This window comes from Ammospiza nelsoni, chromosome 5 (genome assembly GCF_027579445.1).
Source record: "Ammospiza nelsoni isolate bAmmNel1 chromosome 5, bAmmNel1.pri, whole genome shotgun sequence".
Taxonomy (NCBI): domain Eukaryota; kingdom Metazoa; phylum Chordata; class Aves; order Passeriformes; family Passerellidae; genus Ammospiza; species Ammospiza nelsoni.
In genome coordinates, this window is record NC_080637.1 from 59102451 (window position 1) to 59124247 (window position 21797).

The window sequence follows — 21797 nt, forward strand, 5'->3', positions numbered from 1 at the left end:
CCTCCATGAAACTCACACAGGCCACTGGGTGCCCATGCTGTTGACCTTAGGGACTCAAGACTTCTGTTTCCAGAAGTGAAACATCATGGAAGACTAAGAGGATTGTGATTTAATTGAAAGCATTGACACCTTTCATAGACTATGTTGTAGTGATTTTGCTGTGGACACCGTTAGTGAACATTTGAACCTTTAAGCGTGGACTCAAGGGAATTGTGCATTTTCTTTGCATCAGGATAACATAAGTTAAAAAAAGGGTAGCTGCAAGATTTAAAGGTGATTTAGAAATACTTGGGTGTTTGGAATGTCTTATCTAGCAGTTTAACTTGCATCTGTCTCTAAAAATTAAGGGAGTTCAAACTGAAATATAAGAAGCAGCAAGTGACACTGGCAGAATTGGAGGAAGAATATCTCTGAGCGTCAGAAAATATCTCATGTTCTGTTTTCTTTTTTCCACTGAGAATTGTCACTTTGTCTTTATATCCTGCCCTCCACTTCTCTCCTGCCTACCTGTGATTCCCACCATTCTGCCAAGTCCCCAGGTTCTGTCCTCATCCCCATTCCTGTTTTCTTCTCTTCCCTTCAGCTACCAGCAACCTCCCTGCTCTCCCAAGTTTTCCAACAAGCCCGTGAAAGCTGCAACATGATACATTGCCAGCCCAGGCCAAATTCCACAGATCCTTACCTTTCATGGAATCATTAATCTAGATTTCCTTCCATGGCAGAGCTGCCATTCTTTGAGGAACAAGCAGGATCTGAGAGCGCTCCTGCTCTTTCAGATTCCTTGAAGTTGATAAAACAGTTCAAACACCAGAATGACAAAACAGCAGCATAATCACATGGATCTTGTGGTTCTCATTCCCTGGGGAAAAGGAGCCTAGCAGGAGAAACCTTCCCTGAGGGAGACAGTTTGATGCTCATGTCACACAGGTGTCTTTTTTGTTGGTTTTGTTATTTAACAGTTTGACATTGACAAGGAGGCTGGAGAGAGGCAGATTTACCATCGGTACTGTATGGAACGGGCATCTGTGCATTGTGCCCATGTGTTCACCACAGTCTCCCAGATCACAGCTACAGAAGCAGAACATATGCTTAAAAAAAGCCCTGGTAAGACTTGAATCATTTTTTTTTACTGTTATTTCCTCAGAATGCCCACATATCCTTAGACTAAATGAACATAATAGAGGCAGTATGCAAACATGAAGAGACAGAGCACATGCACAGGTGTGTCTGGCTATGCTACAGGGATTAACCAATTTTCCATGGATGTTAGGCTTTTTTTTGCCAGGACTCCTCAACTTCAGGAATTTTGTCTGTGGCAGGGTTTCCATGCTTTTAGAACTGAACCATGATAAGCTTCATATAGATAAAATATTTTCTATTAGGCCAACAAGTAGAGTTTGAAAAATAGTTCTGTGCCCAATAATTTGTCTGGTTTTCCTCTTGATATTAGGCTCATAAAATATGAAGCTTAGAAACCTTGTCTTGTTCCATGCTTGGGTTTTGAGTAAGGTCATGATCCCAGTTTGATGTGTCATCAAATTTCTCTTTAAATCACCTCAGTGCTTTATAGGGATAAATCCCAATACTCCACCTGCAGGTAAGCAGCGTGAGGGAAAACTGCACAACAATTTTGGAGACTATTTAGCAGGTGTGTTGGTATCTTGGTTATTTTAAATTAAACAGTGCTCAAATTATTGTTTTTGTTTGAACTTGGTTTTTTGTTTTATTTTTGGGGTTTAGTTGTTTATTTGGGGGATTTTTTTGCTTACTCTTTGTAGAGTTATTGGTTGATTTGCAGTGCTGATTATAGTTTGGGATTGTTATCCTGATTAACTTCAATGCTTCAAGCTACATTGTGGTTCCTGAACCTGAACGAAAGAGCTGTTCATGGAGTCCTTTGCCTCATTCCTGACTAGCTGTCAATAGGATGATGGATTTAGATTATCTTTTTCATTTTATTTTAAGCACAAAAGCCATGTCTTAAAAGTCTCTGAAGTTCAGTCATTTAAACTGGGATACCTCTGAAAGGTCTTGATTTTTCAGAGTGCAGAGCACTCTGAAAATCAAACTTTTAAAGCTTTTTTAATATAGACATGACACTTCTCCCCACCACAGCTACCATTGAAAATCATAGTCTGTGTTTTGGGATTTTAGGAGACTGAAATGAGTCTGAATCCAGTTTAATTTGGGGAAGAAAATCTCCAGACTGCTCACAGATAAAACATCAGTTGAAGCTGAAGAGAATTCCATGCACAGAGATTCACAGGCCTGAGCTTTTTGTGATTATTCTTGCAACTTTGAAGAAACCAAGTAAATATACTTAATGTTTGGGTTAAAAAACTACTGAGAGATGTCATGCTTCATGTTGATATAGCTAGAAATAAATTCAGTAGAAATTGTCACCCCAAATCCTAAGAAACAACTCTAAGTGGGAAGTCTGATGAGAATAAGTACTTTAATAGTTTCTCTGAATCCAAGACCACAAATAAACTGTGCAGGAACCTATTCTCACACTATTTATTCTCTCTGAAGTTGTGAAATCTGCATAGACATTGATTTTTTGAAACACCCATCAATCCTTCAGTAGGTCATTGAGCTTGCTAAGGAACATGAATACTGAAAGCATGTGTGCATTTCTCCATCCACTTTAAAAATAAACCTTTAAAAGGAGGATACTGAATTAGCACAATTAAATTTTATTTGCATTTATTGAGATAAAAATAGTTTTTCAACTATTTTTCAAATAGTTAGCTAAAAATAACTCAGAAATATGCTAAATTGAGGTGTCTCTGCTACTCCTCTTTAACATCAAACTTGGATTATAATTTAAATTATAAATCTCATCACTTGGAGAGGTCCCTTTAAAATTTAATAAAGCAAATTGCATAGAGAACTTTTGCAGTGGGACAAAGGCCAATTTGCCAGTCTAAACTTGGCAGAATGACTGCTTGCATTATGCTGATCCCACTTGCTGCAGTTGTTATGTGATCAACAATTTATCAAACCATATTTGTCTAAAGCTTTAGTATCTTTGACGTATCCAGCAGGATTTTGTCAGTGATCATAAGTTATTTTCTTGTGGTTTGAAAACTGATGTTATAGGATTTCTAATGTTTTCACTCAGATATGGAACATATTTCTCATTAGCAGTAGAGAGGAGTTTGAATCAAAATTCCAAGAGATTCAGGTATCAATTGAGTTCTAGATCTAGGCTACCTATCTGTATGTATTTGATCAAAATCATAGATAGAAACTCTGAAAAAAGTACAAGTCAACTCTACTGTTAGTGATCCATCAAGAGAAAACTGTGCTAATATTACTTAAACCATGTCAGTTTCTTTCCTATAAATACAGAAGTCAAAACATTCTGGTTTGGCCTTCTTGGGACAATTTCTCAAGCAAAAGTATTGTTATTTCATTAAACAATAAGAACAGCAACAAAAGCAAACAAACAAACAAAAAAAACCAGCATCAGGACCAAACTCTCTTTCATCACTTCATCCCTCACACATGTTCAAAATATTCCTGTGTGTTGAGCAGAAATAGTGTACTTGGTTCTTTGGGCCACCATATCTGTCATGAATCTCAAAGCCTTAAGCAAGAGATGGATGGAGCCCCAGTCCTCAGGAAAGGATAAATGAAGCTGCAGTTAAACCAAAGGACATGGGAGTAGGTTATGCACAGGCTGCTGCTGGTGGGTGAGACTCTCCAAAACTCCCTGATAAATGAATGTGAGTGTGGAAAGAAGCTGGCCAGAAATAGCTGGGGAAGGGATTCTTCCTGTATTGGGAAGTCTTGGAGATGGCTGGAGTCTCAAAGCTCTGTCCTGCACGAGCCAGTTCTCCCACACAGAACAAGGAACAGGTCAGAGAAAGGAGAAGGTGTGTTGTTGGTAAAGACAGTGGAGGATGGTTCTGCTGTGTTACCTCCCCCCAGAGGTCTTTGTTCAGAGAATTTTTAAGTGCTGGGCAGGAGAAGGTAAAAGCACAAGTTTTCTCCTCATGTCCACCAAGACTGTTTGGCCATTGAAAACCAAATCTTCAGTACCTAGCAAGTAAAGATTTCCTGGTCTTTAGTTTCAGAATTGGTATTCCAGAAACAGATCTATCAAGACTTTTGCTATTTCATGGTTACTACTAAAGGTTATATTTTTATCTCTTGTAGTTTAACCTACAGTGCTTCAGGACATTTTCAGGTGAAAGTTTAACCACAGATCACTTACATGGCAGGGAAACACATATATTGCTAAAGCAGACTGTAATTCTCAAGGAAATAATCAAAAATGGCTGTGCCATTTGCATAATGTCAGGCAAGTATCATAAAGTAGTATAAGTCTGTTTCAGTCAGTTGTGGTGCTATGAAATACATCTGCTGAGGAACTGGCCTTCCCTTTCATTTTCATTCATAACCCAGCTCAAAGGACAGAAAATGGCATTCTTTCCATTTACTTGGACTGGATTTGGGGCAAGCCTTTGAATAGCTGCTGTGATCTACCAGGAAGGCTAAGCGTGACTGAATTTCAGTGCCCGTCCTCTGTGTATATCCCAAAACTCTACCTTTAAAATGCTGGAAATGAACAAATTTTAATTGTAAGATCCTTTAGAATCTTGGAGGAGAGCAGCAGTAAAAATGTAAAGTGTACTATTCCATGGATATTTTTAGGTAAAACACAACTGATTACTGGAAAGAGGCTGTTTTATAAATGTTTCTTATATGCTCCCTTTTTTGATAAATCCTCAGAAGTTTTGATAGAATGGGTATCTCTTGTGCCCTGCAGTAAACAAGGCCATAGCACAATTTCTGCTTCCAAGGGCTCTCAATCTGTAGTGATTGAGCAGGCAACAGTGATATCAAGGATAAAGAGGTAAAGGGCAAGTTACACAACAAATGTATGGCTCAATGGAGACGTCACTGGGGTCTTGACAGGACAAAAGGGCAGGGTCTGCCCCGTGCTGAGGACAGGTGAAGCTGCTTTGATGCTGCAGATGTGCAGAGTCATATGCAAGAGCTTTGTGGAGGCAGTGCTGTTCCCTCCCCTGAATGACATAAAAACATAACCTGTTCACATAAACCTGAGAGACACATTGGTTCTTTCCTTAAAGATTTCTCTGACTCTGAAGATGTCTACCTCTGCCTTTTCTCTGCTTTTCCAGATGTTGTCACCCCAAATGGCTTGAACATTAAGAAATTTTCAGCAATGCATGAGTTTCAGAATTTGCATTCCATGTACAAGGCTAGGATCCAAGAGTTCATTCGAGGTCATTTCTATGGGTATGCTTTTACTTTTCAAAAATTAGCAATGCTTGTCCAACACTATTTAAAGCAAGAACCAAAGCAGGAGGACTAACAAGTACTTCATAGAGGAGTGGAAATTTGAAACCAGCTTATTCAAATGTCTGTCTGGGATTTCTCAGTCAGAAGCTAAGGGAATTTTAGACACCAGATCTGACTCTACTTAACAGATTGTGATTTCAGACAGCAGATCTTGATCTGTTTGTTATTTACCCAAGATGCAATTAGTCAGATTAAGATAGTCAATTTAAAGCACAGCAGAAAAGCTTCACTTTGATTTTTCTCTGGGGATAATAAGTTCCTCCAGAATAGAAAGCTGTTGTGTGTTTTATTTGATTGTATCTTGAGAAATACTTTGTTCTTGTCTGTTTTCTTGCTTTCAGCCACCTTGACTTCGATCTTGACAAGACCTTGTTTTTCTTCATTGCTGGGAGATACGAGTTTTCCAACAAAGGAGCTGATATGTTTCTAGAAGCCTTATCAAGATTAAACTTTTTGCTGAGGGTAAGAAAGCTTACACAGCTGTTGAAAGCATAGAGCTTATGCTCAAACTCACCATCCTGTGGAAGTCACCTACAAGAATTCCCTTTCAATACTCTGGTTTATAGGGAAGTAATTATGGGATTAATTACAGTTTTCATAGGGCTCTCCTCCTGAACCATCAGAATATATGATGATTTCACACAGTTTTAATTGATAGATTGGTTGTATAATTGAAAATAATTAATTACATAGTTCAAGAAGTTAATCCATGGTTGCCTCCCCAGTTTTTAGAGAGAAGTAACAAAAATAGTATTCTAGAGTTTACCCTGATAGCTTCTGTATTATAATGGAAATAAAAGTAAGCCTTTAAAGCGATATTTTAAAAACATCCTTTTAAGCAAATTGCTTAATTTGTTAGGACCTGTTTATGATCTTTTAAATCTCTGCTACCCCACTGGATGGGAATGTTGCATTAAAATTCATAGAGTGACAGTGGTGTGGTGCAAAGCAATGGGAATCCGTTCAGGTCTCTGTGGTTCTGTTTCCTCAACAAAATTGGTGCAATGTTTCTAAATGTCTTTATGGAGTACTTCAATGAAGGTAAGAGCAAGGCCTTGTTAAAAATCACAGAGCAGAGCCCTTACTACATACAATTGAAAATGTCTCCATTGTGTCCCAAAGACTAATATATTGAAAATAAAACCCAGAAAAAATGCTAATAATGCTAATTGGTTTTCAATCATTTGGCAAGGATCAATTAGCTGTTGTCCTAGACTCTGTCCTTTGTACTCTTTAACAGTTGAATAATATGGAAAATCTGGATAAAAGTTATGATACTGCTCTGTCAGCAGGGATGAAAGAATCACTAATGTCCAAAGCCCTAAGTACAATTGTTCTACCACCACCTTCTATTATTATGGCATTTAGTGACTCTGGATTTTCTAGAAATTCTTAATTCTGTGCAACATCAGCTGCCTGCTAGTGGCATTTTCATGCTGTTACCTGTGAGTGCTGGTAATGTGGAAGGTCTTGTGCGATAAGAGGGAAAGAATTGCCTGAGCAGTTATTGCAGGAATCTCTTATTGCAGCTAATGATTTATATCATAGAATCATAAAATCTTTAGGGCTTCAAAAGACTTCCAAGATCATTGAGTCCAACCTTTGGCCAATCACCCATTTGTCAATTCGACCATGGCACTAAGAGCCATGTCCAGTTGTTTACTGAAAACTTCCATGGAGGGTGAATTCCACCACCTCGCTGGGCAGCCCCTTCCACTGCCTGATCACCCTTTCTGTGAAAATGTTCTTCCTGATGGCATCCATGGTAAACAAGGCTGATGGAAATTAAAGGAAACAGGCTAGTTTTCCCAGGCTCTATAGAGCAGTGTACTGTTGCTTCTCCCAGAAGCTGAGCCTGGATTTATTGCATTGTTCTTCCAGTGTGGATGCCGGCATCTGATTAGCTGTTGTAGCAACACCTGCTCTGTAATAAATTCAAGAGGTAATTACATTGGGAATAGTAGACTACCTGTACTAATTACAAGTCTGGAAATGGTGGTACTTCCTAAATTTCCCAGTATTGTGCCTGAACCTAAAAAGGACATACCATTGCATGAAATTGTTTTATTTTACAAAGACATTTTACAAAGACATTTTCCTCTGCTGTTTGAAAACTTTACTAAAATTTTGCAAATAAAATATGGATGTTGGGAGAGATTGTTAATGCACACTAGGATTATAGCACGATGGACTTGGAACCCACTTGGAAGAGAGGGAAGGGAAGAACATTAATTAACATAAACATGATAGATGACTCCCATAGGTTTTTAACACTGTACATTTCCCTCTGTGTCAGTCTGAGAGAAGGCACACTATTGAATGGGTTTGTATCTAAAATTTGAAATGCAGGCAATTCAAAGTAATTTAATTTTTACAGCTCTGAACAGAGTTCACCCTTAGCTTTTCATTAAACAGCTGATGAGAGGAGTAAAACCTCATTCATGCACCAATGAATGGACCTGGTATTTTGAACCTTGTTCATGCACAGGAGAAACTAGCGAGTCAAACCACCTAGAAATAAAGGGTCAGAATTCACAGCAAGTGCTTTCTGCCTTTGAAATAGCCGGATGGGCAAGAAGTTACTTGTGGCTTTTTGCATGTCTGGCAGGTTCTTTGCCAGAGTTTCAGGTAGAAAATGGTTGTTCTTTCTCTGCTGTAGGAATTTCCCTCATATCATGGCTAGGCATGCCTCAGATAGTAAGGCAAACACTCACTCCTTTGAGCCAGCATAGTTTGTGTCAGGTGAGAAAGTGTGTAGGACTTGTATTTTTCTACAGTTTATGTGCTCAGCCAAAGCCATGTTCTCTAAACCATGAGAGCTCAGGAAGATCTGATTGCCCAAATTAAAACTGGGTGACATCTCCATCTTGATCTCTGATTTGACAAAACTTTGTTTGTAGCAAGAGCTAGAAGATCTGAGCCTTCCTGGAAAACCAAAGTGCATTTGGCATTTCCTGTGACTAAATCTTTAAGTTGGCTGTGATATTCTGTATCAGATTTTTTTATTTTAAATTGCTCTCCATTTCTTGTCACGTAGGTTCATAAGGCTGATGTTACAGTTATCGTGTTCTTCATCATGCCAGCAAAAACCAACAATTTCAATGTGGAAACCTTGAAAGGACAAGCAGTCCGGAAGCAGCTCTGGTAATTGCCACTCCCACCCTGGTGCAGTCTGATGGGGACTCATGCAAAAGTCTCAGCTGGAGAATGCTCCCTCTTTTTGCTACAACTGAGGATTGTGGGTAACTAGAATGTATTTCAGGCATGAAAGAGATGGGAAAGATAAATAAGGTCAAATATTTCTTCTTTTAGGTCTGGTTTTTTTTTTTTTTAATCCACAGTTATTTTTAGTTAATTTGTGTTGTCATTCTATTAGCAAATAGTACTTGTTTTGTAGCAACAGAGTCAAATGCTCTAGAAAATCCAGTGTTCTGAATGTCTTCTGGATGTTTCTGGTACACCCTTTGGATGTGCCACAGAGCTCCCACAAAATAAAGACTGCCTGCTCATTTTTCAGAGTGAGCTTCTCTCACTGTGAGAAGTGAATAAATAAAGACTGCCTGCTCATTTTTAACAGTGAGCTTCTCTGTGGGAAAAATAAATTAATTACACATATTCTTTTATTTAGAAATGTGGAAGTTGCACTGTGTGATCCAGCAGATCAGCCGTTGATATTTGTCTATACTTGTCTATATGGACTACAACAAGCAGTGGCCATAACCAAGCAGTGAAACTTACAGCTATAAAAGGAAAATTGTCACAGTCCTACTTATTTTGCAACTTTTCAAACAAAAAAAGTAAAGCAGGAGCAGGATTAACCTTCACCTGACTTTAACTGCTGTGTGATTCTGTATAGGAAAAAACTGCTTTCAGCTGTTCTTCTCTGTGAAAAGCAGAAGACCCTCTGCATCACTCTATGCAGCATCATCATGGTCATAATCATAATCAGGATAAACCCACCTGCTAGCAGTATTTCATAATAATATCAAATGATTCTCAGGATGCCGCAGAAATTAAAGGCAAGAAGAGGTTGGCACTTATACAGGAATACAGCACTTAGACATTAATATGTGAAGGCTGACTTGGGGTATAAAATCCTTCTTTTCCTCTGCTTCTGGAAAAGCAGTCTATCCCATCTGGGTTAAATTTAAGATATTGTGCATGGCAATCTATGAAAGTATACCCATGTGGGAACGATCCTGCTGGGGTTTAGATCAGTGTGGCTTAACATTTGGCTGCTTTCCAACTCAGCCAAAATTGACTTGTCCACTCTTGTGTCTATGTGAGCTGGGAAAGGGCACCTAAAAACAGGTATGTGGATTCCCAGCTTGGTAAAGTTTAAGATTTCACTTAACAAGTTTTGGTTTTGCCTAAAGTATAATTAGAAATCAGAAAGGCAGGAAAAGTTCTGTGAAGTGGAACTTCACTATCAGTAGATTCACTCAAATTTAGAGTACAGTTGCTGTTTTGATGACAGAACTTTTTGCCACGGGCAGAATAATAAAAATTACTCTTTGCATGCAGAACAGGAATTCAGTGGAGTTCTTCCTTAGCTAAAATATAACATTTGTCTGACACAGGCCTCATTATTGGCTTAAAACTTGGCCTGAGTTTTCAGGAAGTTTTTTTTGTTTTGCAAACTATGATAACTACCTTTAAGTCTTGTTTCCAATAGCACTTGTTTCCAATAGTCTGTGAGTTGAGAAAAAGGGCAGAAAGTGAAGGGGGAAGCTTGCTTTGAAAACTCCTATTTGTTTAATTCTTATATCTTGCATGTCTCTTCCAGGTCAAGAGAAGCTGGAGCTCTCTCTGTCCATTATTAATGATCGTGTTGCTGTACCTAGGGTCATATATATGCTCTTTTTTTTCACAGCTGACATGTGGTCCACTGATCAGAGAAGAGGGCTAGAAGGAATCCCTAGTAAAGCCTGCCCCTGGCTTTCCCAGTGCACTCATCTGTAGGTGCAGGATAAATCCTCAGCTCTGCTGGAATCCATCAGCACAACTGCTGGCTGGAGAAAGGAGATTTGAGAACCAGACCTCTGTCTGCTTCTGCATCCTGGGTTCCATCAGTCTATCAGTTTAATTTCCAGCAGCAGGAATCTCTTTTATGCTGTCTTTGTCCTGGATTCTCCTGTTTTATATGTATATTTATTTATCTTTCCAGGGACACTGCACAGTCTGTGAAAGAAAAGTTTGGAAGGAAACTCTACAATGCCTTGCTGAAGTGAGTGAATAAGTTGCTTTGCTCTGCCTTGCAGAGCCTCATGTTCAGGTAGCTTTACTTGTGCTGTTTCTTCATGTAAAGGATTTTGACATCCATAGGAAGGCATGGTAGGAAGATATGGGACCATAAACAGGATACTTGTTTAACAGGCAAATCACAGAGAAAAAAAATAAAGGTTCCAACAGCTTGTGGTGGAAAGACTCTTAAGAGACACAGGGACGTCTAAGTAACACAAAGGCTTATTCACTGTCAAAAACTAGCTACTTCAGCTTAAAAAAGCACCAGAGACAAAGTATAATGTGTTAGTGATTCAATCATATAGTTTCAGAAGACAGTTGGAAGTGAATGACCCAAAGCACAGGTGAGATGACTGGAACTGCAGTAAAAACAAGCTGTGTCCGAAAAACAGAAGAAAGCAATTCTTTTCCTTTCTTTTTTCAAAAGTTAATTAGGAGATCAGCAAGTATATGGGAGAATAGAATATAGGGAATATAGAAAGGCCATGAAAACAAAGGAAAGGTTCATGTTGACATTAGCACACTTCAGATCAGACCTTCTTGGCCATTTCTTCATTTTCTTTACAAAAAGGACAGTGAATCATTTGGTAAAATTGGTCGTGTGTTTCCTTTGCAGAGGAGAAATCCCAGACCTGAACAAGATTCTTGACCGAGATGACATAAGTATTATGAAAAGGGCCATCTTTTCAACTCAGGTCAGAAAATATGTTCTTTGTATAAACATCTGATCAAAATAATGAATGTGATGATGTAAAAGGATTGAGTATGGCATATAGCAATATATATGTGCATTGGGAGAGGTTTTCAGCAAATACACTTCTTATCAGTAACATTTAAAATCAGCTCTGATTGTTTTTAATGGGAGTATGATCCAAATGGACCTTTAGGGGAGTCCATGGATATTGCTTCAGTCACATGCATTCCTAATTATTTTATTTTGAGCTAAGTGTAAACTTGGAGTTGTTCCTGAGCTTGGATTTTTCCACTTTTATTAAATATGTGAAATCAAATGCTAAGGAGATACAGCATTGACTAACAATCTTCAAAATTAAATGGTGGGCCCTTCTTAAAGTTAGTACAAATTAATTTATTTTGAGGTAAATTAAGCTTATTTACATCAATGAAAAAATCTGCCGCTGTCTTCCAATAGCCTTAGGAAATGGCAACAGAACCGTTTGCCAAGAGTTTATCTGATTTATGGATTGCCTTTTCTGTGCTCAGAGACACTCTCTGCCTCCAGTGACCACCCACAACATGATTGATGACAGCAATGACCCAATCCTCAACACCATCCGGCGCATTGGGCTGTTCAACAACCGCACAGACCGTGTGAAGGTGCGTTCTGGCCGCCTCATTTGAGACCCAAAATGGGATTTCTCTGAACATTCTCGGTCTGCATCACTGGGGAGTGCAGTTACATTCTTGATAGGTGGTATTATACTGCTAGAGTACTTCTCTCTTCCTCTCTTTCCAGGAATTACAACTTGTCACTGCACAGGGATCCTCAGGTGCTGTTTAGCCAAGATAATTTCCAGTTAGAAATCTGAGGTTAGGGAGCTGTTTCCATTGCTGCCTCCTGCACTGAATGAGTAGCTGCTAACTGCTGAAATCAAGAAAGTGCCATGGGTCATTTGCACCCAGATAGAAAACTTTGACATAGATTCACTTGCTTAAAACTGGAGGTCCAAGGTTTAAGCACAGACATTCCTGGAGTATTGATTCATCTCTTAAGAGCAACACCCTGATACTCAGCATTTTCTGTAAAAGATTAACCAGGGCTTTGAGCAGAAAGCATTCCTGTTCATGCCATGCTCATGTTTACATCACCTGTTGAAACTAAATTAGTGCAAATAAATCTTTTCCTTATTTCCATGTTTACTTTGTCAAACCACAGAAATTATCAGCTTCTGCTTTCACAGGTCTGCCGAAGTTGTTTTTTTCCTGGCAATCTCTGATATTCTAACTATGACTATCTCAACATCTATCTAGTCGAAGTTGAACCTAAAATTGCAAATTCTTCCTCTTCCAAACCTTTTATTTAAAGCCAGATCCAAAGTATCTCTAACAATGACATATCAATTATTCTCAGTTTCTTTTTAAACCCATGGCTATACCTGAGTAAATATTTTCTTATACTTCCTAGTTTCTTCTTCCTGGCTTAACATACGAGCATTAACTCCAATAAATTCTGGGATCATCATGTGGTAATAATACACAAGATGTAACAAAAGTAGGGGAGAAGGATGCACTGTGTACAGATGTAGTAAAAAATGCCTCAGAATTAACTGCTTGAAGGCATTACAGAGCAGATAGGATATAACACAGCAGACACGATGATCTACTTCTCAGCAGATGTCCAGTTTGTAGAAATCTGTCTTTACCCTGAAAAATGACCTCCTGCATGAACAGGCTTAATACTTAATGAGCTAAATACCATTTTAAAAATTCTGTAAACTTCAAATTGAAAGTAATTTTGAGAGAGGTACAACATATTCAGGCAGACACAGCTGGCATGGGAAAAATCCCCTCAGCAATTCCAGTGAAATCACTGGGATCAAGTAAGCTTGCAAAATGAGCTTACAGCCCATTTACTGGTTGAGTACATTCATTTGTTTACTCAAATGAGTAGCATGACAATTTTATTAAGAAGGGATAAAAGCCCATCCTGAGCATGGAATAATGGCTGTGGTATGTTCATGCAGGGAGATAAACCCAGAGCAGTTTAAACCATTCCCTCACGTTTTAACCTCCCGAAGCTGACTGGGCATCACATACAAGGCACTTCTCAACTAAGCAGCAGATGTGGGGCAGTAACCTCAAACCCTGCAGAGTCATGCAGATAAATTAACTTTGGTCCTTAGAGGTGTCTTTCAGCAAGATTAATTAGGCACAGGTTTGTGGTGACAGGGCTATAATGTGCCTGCTTTCAAAATTCCATCCATTCTTGGGAGATCTGTTGAGTACAGTGAACATTCCTTTATCTCAGGGAATGCTGTGAAGTTCAGAAGTGCTGTGTCTGTCTGAGGCCTCCTCCTAAAGAGACATCCCGGTAAAATCATAGAATGATTTGTGTTGGAAGGGCCTTAGAGATAATTTCACTCCTTCCCCCTGCTATGGGCAGGGACACCTTCCACTAGCCCAGGTTGCTCACAGCTCCATCCAGCCTGGCCTAGGACACTTCCAGGGATCCAGTGGTAGCCACAGCTTTTCTGGGCAACCTGTGCCAGGGCCTCACCACCCTCACAGGGGAGAATTTCTTCCTGATATCCAATCTTAACCTGCTCTCTGAGAGTGCGGAGCCATTCCCCCTTGTCCTGTCACTCCAGGCCTTTGTAAATCCTCCATACCTTTGTACAAGAGACAAAATCTTGCTAAATGCCACAGCCTTAGGCCTAATTCTCAAGGCATGTGGGCCCCCTTGGTGAAGAAGGGTAAAGCTAAATACCTGTCCAGTGAAAAGGGGATTCATCATCAGTCCTATTTTCAGGACAAGAGTGCACACAGGCAGGATGTGTTGTAGTGTGAGCAGTGGGGTAGATAGCAGATGGGTGGCCAAAGGAGATGTTGTCCAGATACTTAGAAAAAGACCAGAATGAATAAAGGTGCCTAAGTTTATTGATAATTGAAATATATCCATGATGGTTTTCTTTTACCTCTAACGTAAGTTTTGAATATCCAGGTGATCCTACATCCAGAGTTTCTTTCTTCAACAAGCCCCTTGCTGCCCTTGGACTATGAGGAGTTTGTTAGAGGCTGCCACCTTGGTGTATTCCCATCATACTATGAACCCTGGGGCTACACTCCAGGTAGGAATTTTGTACCCTTAACTAGCGTAGAAAGATGAGCACCCATTCTGTTGCTGCAGCCAGTTCCTTCTGAAGTTCTGCAAAAACTCTTTAAACTCTGTTTCCTCTGCCATGCAAAGGTCTTACTGCTGGCAAAACTGTCCCTGCAGTTTGCTCTTTCCTGTTCTAATGTGTAATCTTTTGATTTTTTTATGGCTTTAGAACAAGAAATAATTTTTAAAACTTAATTCTTGGTTGAAGGATTTTTAAAAAAGGTGTGCAGGAATGTAAATATTTAAAAAAGCAGGGAAAGAAATCTGATGCTGCCAGCTGACATAGTTTAGTGGATTTAATTGAAAATAGCAAGTTTGAGAGAATTATATAATGCCATAGCTATTATTTAACAGAAATACATGCAGTGGTAGTGAATCTCATTGAATTAACTGGAAATTTCTAAAAATGCAGAGAGCATATAGATTCTGACTTAAAATATTCTCTCTGTCAATACTCATTTGTATTTCCCAGAAACAAAGACTGATTTTTAAAGGTATATCTAAAACTATTTTACAGACACCAGTTTTATTGTCATATGAGTGAAGGCCATGTAGATGTCTCTGCACTTTTGTAAGACTAGAGTCTGCATGCTGGTTTAGGTTAGGCTTAGGCTCCTTGGCAAAAACTTTTTAAGGAGGGTAAGCAATTATCCTTACTCATGGATGTGACAGAAAAAAACTACAAAAAATCTATACATATTCTGATTTTATAAAACTAGCTCCACATCTGCTGTGAATGTAGTCCTGAGTTAATCATGGGGTTTGTTGTTTTGGGATGGGATTTTTATTTTGGAGGGTTTTTTTTTTCCTGCTATAGAGACCTGTTGGCAAGCTATCGAAATCCAAAGTTTGATATGCTCCTGCCCCTAAGAGATTCAGCTTTGTAAAGAGTTGTGAACAACTAATGCACATAGGTGTACATTAGGCTCCAATTTAAAATCCAGATATTGGGGTTCTCTGTTTAAAAACTGCAGTCCCAGAAAGTTTTCAGTTTAGCTGCTCTGAAACACAAACTTATGTTTGCAAACACAGGGTGAATTTTGTGTTTAAAATTTCTTTTTATATTTTTTCCAATAATCCACAACAAAACATTATTATTGTTTTCACTTGACATTTTCAGAGCAGCTTTATTGTTATGGGACTTTCTGTCTGCCTGTTTTGTTTTTGTTTTCTCATAAAGGTGAAACCACTGCAGGTATATTGTCCTGAAACCCTTTTTGCCTGTTTCTTTCTGCAGCTGAGTGTACTGTGATGGGCATTCCCAGTGTAACCACAAATCTCTCTGGATTTGGCTGTTTCATGCAGGAACATGTTGCTGACCCAGAAGCTTATGGTAAAAACTTTAACAGCATATCAAAATATCACCTCTGAGTTAGGAAAGCAAAAAGCACAGCAAGCATGCTGTTACCCCTCAAATTTGTGTTTCTCTAGGACAAGGAAATGCATTAGGGGAATATATTCAGAGCTCTGAATATCTTGTTAAGTTGAACAAGTGATTTCAGCTTTCATATTTATCCAAACCCTTTATGGGTTATTTTTTTTCAGTCTCCCTTTAACCTTTTGTTTTCCATATTCTTCCAAATTCATCACTGCTCATATCAGTCTGGAGTCTCCCAGCATTTCCCTGTAGTGCCTCTGGTTATAATGCTCTAAGCCTTCCAAAGAAGCTGGGAAAGTCTGCTTCTCTTAATAGTGTGGGATTCAAGACCAGTGACATGACCCTCCCCAAACAAACATTAAATTACCATGTACACTTAAAAAAAATAAAGCCATGGAAATACAAGGAATCTACTTCAAATAAATAGTGATCTGCTCAGGTTCATAACTGGAGTGCCAATGCCTGGTACGTCAGGATGATTCTGCCTCTTGAGTCATCCTCTGCCTCAGTAGCTCCTCCTTTTAGGGTTGTTTTCCCCTGTTTTCCAACTGGTGGTTGTCACTAAAGCTGTGGCCTCCCCAAGGTACAGAGCAAAGGCACAGCCCTCCCTGTCCTTTCCTCCTTGCTTAGCCAGGGCTGACTGGAAGCCCCATCTCTGGAAGTGTCCAAGATCAGGCAAAATATAGCTCTGAGCAACCTGGGATAGTGGCAGATGTCCCTGCCCATGGCAGGGTTTGGAACTTGATGATCTTTAAGGTCCCTTCCAAGCTGACCCATTCTGTAATTCTGTGGTTCTATGAATATTGAGCACATTCCCAAACCAGGGCCTCTTTGCAAGTACTTGGGCTTGTTTCCACAATCAGGCAGTGACAGCCCCACACTGGTGACACCTTTGCCTGACCTAGAGGCAAGGGTTAGAGCCAGGTACAAAATCTAGATAACCTGCCCAGGTGAACATGTCTTTGAGACCTTTCAGAGAGACCACAGAACACAGGTCACCTGCTCTTCTCTGCCAAAACATAGGTGTGAGTTGTATAAATTACTGTGCTGGTCCCAAGCACTTCATTAAGGTAGTTTTGCATCTCTCGTGTCCATTAAGAGAGCTGCAAGGTCTGGCACCCTCTTCTTGCCAACACTCTGGTTTAAGGAGGGTGGCAAAAATAAAGTATTAATCTCAACAATGTAGAGGCAAAGTTTACCTCTGCCCTCTCTCTGCCAGAATTGTCTGTTGAATGATGTATGTGAGTTAGCTGTCTCCATGGAAACACTTGTATTTCTACAGAAAACACAGCCTCTCTCCTACAGCCTGATTCTGGCCATCCACACTTGTGAATTCTATAGCAAGCTAGGAAAGCACTAGATGGATTATGTTTTCCTTAAGAAGTCAGTATTTTTTAAATTATGGGAAATAAAAATTATATATCTTTATCCAGAAGCTCGAACCTTTTTGGACATACATACACATCATCAACAAAGCCTCTGAGTTTTGAAGAATTTGCTGAATTTCAGCCTGAAAAGTAGAAAAAATTAAATTAAAAAAAAAAACCAGCATATTTCTCTGCATCTCTCCATTTCATCAGAATGGTAACAAATGTTCCAGTTGTAGCTGCCTTTTAACATTTAAAAGAATATACTGCATGTAACATTTGATAGCTGACAGAAGTAGATGGGAGGTGTAGGAGGTCAGATCCCATCTTCAGTCCCACTCACCTCGGCCTCGCTGGTGTCCCTCAGGGATCTACATCGTGGACAGGAGGTTCCGCTCGCCGGACGAGTCGTGCAACCAGCTGACCCAGTTCCTGTACGGGTTCTGCCAGCAGAACCGGCGCCAGAGGATCATCCAGAGGAACCGCACCGAGCGCCTCTCCGACCTCCTGGACTGGAAGTACCTGGGCAGGGTGTGTGAGAAAGAGGCAGTAAAAACTCCAGGCTCGTAGGCCTGGCCAGAGCGCTCAGCAGTGCGAGCACACAGCCCCGTGCTGAAATTCCCCTCTCTAAGGGGATAAAGGCAAAGCCTGCACATTTCCTTCCATGCTCCAGTGGCAAGGAGAGACTGAACAGGTTAGAGCAGAATCCAGTCACACCACCGAGCTCTTGCTGGTGCTAAACACAATGTAAAAATCTGACGGTGTTGGCAACACCTACACTAAGGTGGATTTGTGTTCCTAAGTCATCTGGACACTTTGAAAAATCTTTCCCATCCTCCATGAAATGTTGCTGGGCTCTATGGCTCCTCAACAGTCCTCAAGTGCCTCTGTACTTTAAATGCAAAGTAGTGTTTTTAATTTGACACAGGGCACTACAGTACCACCTATTCAGAAGACAGTAGTGAAGTATTGTTCTCAATTCTGCAGGACTAAAGAAGTGGATGCACATATATGAGTTTTGTAGCTGTTTTGAACCTTTTCCTGCTCTGATACCTGTGTGTGAGCCTTAGTATTTATATGTTTCCCAACACTGCATAAGACATAACGAGCTATTTTTTCCGTGCATGTGCTGCAAACTCAGGAATACAGTGGATCTAAAAATATTTTTGTCAAATTCTTAAATACCAGGCATCAGTGAACTCATAAATGTCACTTCTCTGTTGCTGTTACACATGCTTCAGTGCAGTCCAAAGTGACTTTGAATGAGCCTAAAACTTATGTGTAATACATATGCACACTTAAAAATGTAAATTTTCCTTGTTAAAAGAAACCCACAATTCTTTCCTGAGGGATAAAGAATGCCTGTCACTCAATAGGAGCTACACTGACCAAGACAAGTCCTAGTTTCCATTTTAATACATCTTACAGACACCTTATTCAGCTTCTGCTCCAGACCTCTTTGCTGTGAATCTGTCATGAATGGCTCATCATTTCACAGTACAAGCAGTGATATCAGCTGGATTCTGCTTATCTGAAAACCTGTTTAGCCTTTGTTCAGCACCATCTTTTAGAAAATAACTCATTTTATGTTCCTTTCCCCCCTTGCTTAAGTCTACCCAAGATTTCTATGGCTTGTAATGGCTTCTCTGTTGTGTTGCAGTATTACATGCATGCCAGACACTTGGCCCTCAGCAGAACATTCCCAGATAAATTTGAGATGGAACCAAGTGCTCCACCAAAGGTAAAGTCTGCTTTTAGAGATGAGTTCATTTTGCCTGCTTTACAAGGAGAGAGAGGAAGAGTGTGAGGGAGAAGAGATTTAACAAGTTTGGGTTAAATAAAGAGAATCAGGAACTCCTACTTAAAAGCTTAACAAGTTATAGACCTAGTCTCCAGTCAGGAGTATGCTGTTTTGGGCTGGGACATAGTCAATTTCTCTCCCAGTAGCTGGGCTGTGTTTTGGATTTGTGCTGAAAGCAGCGCTGGTAGCACAGGGATGGTTTAGTTCTTGCTGAGCAGGGTTTGAACAGAGCCAGGAACTTTTCTGCTCCTCACCCACCCTGTCAGTGATGGGCTGGGGGTAGAGAGGGAGTTGGGAGGGGACACAGCTGGGACAGCTGACCCTTAATGGCCAAAGGGACACTCCAGACCTTATGGCATCATGCCCACTATATAAAGCTGGGGGAAGAAGGAGGAAAGGGGGATGTTCAGAGTGCTGCCATTTGTCTTTTCAAGTCACTGCTACCTGTGATGGGGCCCTGCTTTTCTGGGGATGGCTGAACGCCTCCTTGCCCATGGGAAGTGGGGAATGAGTTCCTGGATTTACTTTGCTTGTGTGCACAGCTTTTGCTTTCCCTACTAAACTGTCTTAATGTAACCCATGAGCTTGCCCACTTTCCCCTTTTGATTCCCTCCTTGGCCTCTCCAGGAGGGAGTGTGCTGAGGCCATGTGGGGCTGAGTAGCTGACTGGGGTTAAACCACAACCTACTGGTGTCAGATCCAAACACAGGGGTTACCAGGTGGGACACAGGAACACGTCTTCAGATGATTTAGACTGAGCTGGATAGGACCATGACACTTTGCACCAGCTGAGGAACTGGCCTTTGAAATTCCTCTTGGAAGAGTGGCTGCTACTCCCTTTTGCTTCTGCTAAATGCCATGGAGATGTTCTGCACCAACCAAATAGAGAGGAGTTGGGAAAGGATGTTCTCGGGAAAGCAAGGCAAGGTATTGCCTTCTTCTGAACATGCTATGTTGGCTGGAGCTGCAAGGGGTCACTTTAAAGGCACACCTTCAAACAGTTCTTGCCTAGTCCAGATTAGCACCAATTTGAGAAGAGAGGCTGCTCAGAACAATGTTACTTGGAACCAAACCTCAAAGAGCAACTCTTAATTTTTTTACTAAGGAGAGAGGAGGTTCAGACCAAACCCCTTTGCTGGTTTTGCAGATGCTGACATTATAAGTAGAAAACCATTTTGAATGTTTAGATTGAAACCTGAATTTCAGTAAGCATATTCTGACTACAGAGTACAGAAGGATTTTGTCCTATGCTGATTGTTTTGAGGCTCAGTAAAGATAGCCATGTTTTGCAAAAAGCAATGCTGGAAGGGCAGGACATTGTTTATGGCACAGGGTAAACATCTCTGTCATACAAGTGTGTATTTACTGGCAGAGGAGGACTGAGGAGGATCTGGGTTGAGGGAAACTTAATTTTAGATTGCAGGGCAGGTCTAGCTTACATATGACTTCCACTGGCTTCCTCTGAAGTGATGATAGCCTTAACTTTAAATAAGGTATAACCTTATTTATAACTTATAACCTTAAATTGCTGTATAAAACCAATGGAGGAGCTCAGCTGACACATTCACCTTGCTTCTGTCCCTGGCAGACGGAAGGTTTCAGGTTCCCCAGGCCTTCATCGGTGCCGCCATCGCCCTCTGTCTCCCAGCATTCCAGCCCTCACCACAGCGAAGCCGAGGACGAAGATGAGGATGAGAGATATGATGAGGATGAGGAAGCTGAAAGGGATAGGCAGAACATCAAGTCCCCCTTTTCCCTTGGAGCCTTGCCACAAGGAAAGAAGAAGCAGCATGGAGAATACAGGAACTGAACTGGTTGCTCTCCCTATCCACTCAACAGTTTCTCCTGTAGGCTTGGCAAGCTTTGTGTTAAGGACAGTGTGATGTAATTAGGGGAACCTTAAATGTTACTTGAGCTACACTTTTTGAAAGCCTAATATTATTTCACCTTGAAAGTAGTTTAAATGACAATTTTTCTGTGCCCCTTTGAGGTAGAAGAGATTTTTCAGGCTTAATAAAACTAGAGGATGAGACAATACCCTCAGGAGCTTATACAAACTGCAAATCATACCTTTGTCTGTGGAATCAACTGTATTAATCATAGTCTAGACAAATAGCTACATTTTGGGTATCCCAAAGGAATTTCTGCTTCATTTATGTTTCCCCTTTTCCCCTCCTAAACTAACATGAACTTTAAACCAGAGCTCAAAAAATTGGAGGGGAAAAAGAGTGTTACACTGGAGAAATATTGGAAGAGTTTAAAAAGATACACTGAAAAGAAAATGGTCTTTCTTTTTCCTGATGCTGTTTATTGTAAGCTTACATAACATTTTTTTACAGCAAACAGAAGTGTCTTAATCCAGTGGTAAAACATACTTCCTGTGGAACAATATAATGTCTTATGCAGTGGGCATTTGAATTTTAGAGACAAATGAAGTCATCTTTCTGACGTCATTTAGACCCACAATAAACAGCAGACCATTTATTTTCTGATTCCTCTGGTATGTCTCTTTTATTTTCATCTTGTTGTAGATTCTAGGTTTGTTAACAATCTGGTTTGGGAGGAAATTAATGTAACTTGGCTAAGGGGAATGACAAAATTTCCTTAAGTGTCACCTTCCCCTGCAGACAAGAACCACACAGTGTGACAACATTCAAGGATCAGTAATTTCCATTAGTTCATGCTCTATTTCACTTCTTCCAGAAGAGACCTAATCCTAACAAATAATGCCAAAAAACTTCAAGATACAATTTTGAAAAGCACTTGAGACTTCAAAGTTCTTGGGAGATAACTGATCCTCACAACAAGAGCTAAACATTTCATTTGCCTTGCAGA

At 40.1% G+C, this 21797-nt stretch overlaps 1 protein-coding gene across 1 annotated transcript in view; it reads left to right on the forward strand.

Moving 5' to 3' along the window:
• The window catches only part of GYS2 (glycogen synthase 2), a 40756-nt gene extending 19311 nt beyond the window's left edge, over window positions 1-21445 (forward strand). The window contains exons 5-16 of the mRNA XM_059472312.1: window positions 960-1104; window positions 5154-5271; window positions 5676-5796; window positions 8372-8478; window positions 10502-10561; window positions 11195-11273; window positions 11800-11913; window positions 14258-14384; window positions 15654-15749; window positions 17529-17692; window positions 18822-18902; window positions 20551-21445. Coding sequence (XP_059328295.1) covers window positions 960-1104; window positions 5154-5271; window positions 5676-5796; window positions 8372-8478; window positions 10502-10561; window positions 11195-11273; window positions 11800-11913; window positions 14258-14384; window positions 15654-15749; window positions 17529-17692; window positions 18822-18902; window positions 20551-20772 — 1434 coding nt within the window. The 3' untranslated portion in view covers window positions 20773-21445. The remainder of the gene's footprint in view (window positions 1-959; window positions 1105-5153; window positions 5272-5675; window positions 5797-8371; window positions 8479-10501; window positions 10562-11194; window positions 11274-11799; window positions 11914-14257; window positions 14385-15653; window positions 15750-17528; window positions 17693-18821; window positions 18903-20550) is intronic.
• Window positions 21446-21797: the final 352 nt, after the last annotated feature.